General features: G+C 39.6%; 1 protein-coding gene across 1 annotated transcript; it reads left to right on the top strand.

The window, feature by feature from the left end:
- Positions 1 to 306: 306 nt before the first annotated feature.
- LOC134793457 (deoxyribose-phosphate aldolase) lies at positions 307 to 3,198 on the top strand. Its single transcript, XM_063765033.1, has 6 exons — positions 307 to 490; positions 566 to 759; positions 1,156 to 1,315; positions 1,412 to 1,641; positions 2,133 to 2,279; positions 3,015 to 3,198. Exons 1-6 carry the CDS (start codon positions 466 to 468, stop codon positions 3,195 to 3,197), a joined length of 939 nt encoding a protein of 312 aa, XP_063621103.1. The 5' UTR covers positions 307 to 465; the 3' UTR covers position 3,198.

Genomic DNA, 3,198 nt, shown 5'->3' with positions numbered 1-3,198 from the left:
GAAGGAAGGAAAAACGTGCCGAGCGAGAGGGACGAAGTTACCTTCTGTCCTTTTCTAAATGTTGCCATTATGGAAAAGTACTTAATGCCCATGCCCTTTCTTCTTCTTTTCTTTGTTTTCTTTCTTTCCGGTAGACCATTACTTTGGGGTCGAATTGAATTGAAAAACCATTGAAATTCGTACTGTATATTTTTCTACCACACTGTAAAATACTTTATGTGGCATGGCATGACGATGGCATTAACTATTCATTTTGGAACGCTTTGTTTATGTGACAGATGACAGTGACACAAGTGACATACACACACATCTTTGTTTCTTTCGTATAACTTGTTGTATTCTTATCACAAAATTGATAACTTTATCACTTTATGACTAAAAACGATAGTTGTTATTACATCAATTACCGAAGATTTACCATACTAAGTTTTAGTGGGTCAATTACTCATCCACAAAGTTATAATAATGGTACAAGTAGTCCAAAGTTTTGGTAAGTTTTTAAGTGTTTTTATCACTATTCCTCGTTCTAAATATGGAAGATATTAATAATTAAATTAAATTCCAGATCCTTCCATGTTCAAAAATATCCATATACTTAGAAATAGCGTGGATGCTCAAGTTAAAACAATTTTGGGTAAAAATCCGGTGACCAGCACTGAGAACCTGAATGCTTGGTTACTTAAAGCTATCACCGTTATTGACTTGACTACTTTAGCTGGCGACGACACTGCCTCTAACGTTTTGAGACTCTGTATAAAGGTTTGTGCCAATATCTCATAATGATTTAATACCTACTTTAAAGTTATACTAAAGTTAGACTTTAATTAAATAAACTGATTCTTTTTTTTAAGCAAGCATGAAAGTAATCTCTTTATGACCATTACAGCCATAATTTTTTTTCTACCTACAATTTATAAATATAAAACTTCTGGTAAAGTAACCTACTTGCAAAAAAAGTTAGACATGAACAAATACTTTTACATTACATTAAAATTACATATTTTATTTATTTGTTAATGTCCAGTATGTAAATAATTTTACACATTGAACCAATATCAATGAGCAATTTGTTTAATGGGTTAGAGTTTGGTCAAAGTCAAAATATAACATTAAAATCACAGAAGCTTAATATTCAAATTATAATTGTTTTTCTAGGCTGCTCATCCCTTACCAGCAAAATTAATTAGTGATTTGGGTCTCAGTGAGGATGAGAAAGTGCGCACAGCTGCAGTATGTGTATACCCCAATCGAGTTTCTGATGCATACAGCACACTCAAGCGTATGGGCTTGACTGATGAAATACAAGTGGCTTCTGGTAAGTTCCTACATTCTAGTTATGAAAGAAAACTATATTTCTCCTACAATTTTTGTATAAAATTTTCCGAATGTGTAAAAAAACATGTTATTCCAGTTGCCACTGGCTTCCCATCTGGCTTATATCCTCTGCAACCACGGCTCCTCGAAATCAGAAAAGCTGTAGATGACGGAGCAACCGAAATAGATGTAGTTCTGGACCGCAGTCTCGTACTGACTGGGAAATGGGACGTCCTGTATAATGAGGTGGCACAGATGCGGAAGGAATGTGGGACAGCTCACCTTAAGGTCATACTTGGTGTAGGGGAACTTGGGACATATGAAAATGTAAGTAATATATTGACTAAACTTCCCATGATTTGGACACCTTATTATTTAGTAAAAGTAATTAATGGGTCTTCTTCCTCACGTTATTCCTGCATTTTGCCAGGAGCCTGGGGTCCGCTTGCCAACTAATTCCAAGAATTGATGTAGGCACTAGTTTTAACCAAAGCCACTGCCATCTGACCTTCCAACCCAGAGGGGAAACTAGGCCTTATTGGGATTAGTCCGGTTTCCTCACGATGTTTTCCTTCGCCGATAAGCGACTGGTAAATATCAAATGACACTTCGTACATAAGATCTGAAAAACTCATTGGTACGAGCCGCGATTTGAACCCGCGGCCTCCATATTGAAAGTCGCACACTCCTACCGCTAGGCCACCAGCGCAAAGTAATTTATGAGTATCAACTCTAAACCCAAAGTAACATTATTGGGTACCTTTCATTTGTATTATAATTATTGACCTGTCATTTAAGAAACTTAAAATTTCCGCCAGGTGTACAAAGCTTCGATGGTGTCCATGATGGCCGGTGCCGACTTTATAAAGACCTCCACGGGAAAGGAGGCAGTGAACGCGACCCTACCAGTAGGGCTGGTCATGTGCAGAGCCATAAGGAAGTTCTACCAAATGACGGGGCACAAGGTACGTTACTCCAGCTTGTAATACCGAACTACGACATTTGTGTATTCTTTTTTTATTTTTATTGACATTTAGGACAACAACAGCCGTAAATAAAAGTTTTACATATGAATGCTTACATAACAGATGGCCAATAACAGTTCAACATGCATTCTCCCTATAAGTTTTGTTTACATAGGTTTATGTTTGTTTCTGCTTATGGCAAAACTAAAATTAGTATCGTCATCATATCAGTCGAAAGACGTTCTGCCCTGGACATAGGCCTCCCCCAAGGAACCCCGAACGACAACGGGAAACGGGGTGCCCCGAACCAACGATTGCGTGCGATCTTGACCATAGGTTTACCTTTTTACGGGCCTTCTCTGGCTGCATCATTCTGTTTGCGGTCGACATTAGAATCTTTGTACCCCAAGCCATCGGTTCTACCAGCAATATGCCCCATCTACCGCCACTTAGGGCCGGCAACTATAAAAAACCGGACAAGTGTGAGTTGGACTCGTCCCACCGAGGGTTCCGTACTTTTTAGTATTTGTTGTTATAGCGGCAACAGAAATACATCATCTGTGATAATTTCAACTGCCTAGCTATCACGGTTCATGAGATACAGCCTGGTGACAGACGGACGGACGGACGGACGGACAGCGGAGTCTTAGTAATAGAGTCCCGTTTTTACTCTTTGGGTACGGAACCCTAAAAATGAATATATATTATATGTAAAACAAAATAATTTGCCTCCAGGTGGGCCTGAAGCCAGCAGGCGGCATCAAGACGGGCCGCGACGCCGTCAACTGGTTAGTACTAGTGTACACCGAGCTTGGCCCTGAGTGGTTGGACCCCAAGCTCTTCCGAATTGGCGCCTCCAGCGTTCTCGACGATATCGTCAACCATCTCCAAAATAACGCTGTGGAGTTTAAACAATGAT

Source organism: Cydia splendana, chromosome 9, assembly GCF_910591565.1.
Source record: "Cydia splendana chromosome 9, ilCydSple1.2, whole genome shotgun sequence".
Classification (NCBI taxonomy): domain Eukaryota; kingdom Metazoa; phylum Arthropoda; class Insecta; order Lepidoptera; family Tortricidae; genus Cydia; species Cydia splendana.
The sequence above is the reverse complement of the archived record's forward strand: the minus strand, read 5'-3'. Positions and strand labels throughout refer to the sequence as shown.

Bases quoted from the DNA above. Each gene is read 5' to 3' on its own strand.
- LOC134793457 (XM_063765033.1), top strand. From the start codon at position 466: ATGGTACAAGTAGTCCAAAGTTTTG. The intron at 1,642-2,132 runs GTAAGTAATATA...AATTTCCGCCAG, and splicing joins AACTTGGGACATATGAAAAT to GTGTACAAAGCTTCGATGGT. The intron at 2,280-3,014 runs GTACGTTACTCC...ATTTGCCTCCAG, and splicing joins ACCAAATGACGGGGCACAAG to GTGGGCCTGAAGCCAGCAGG.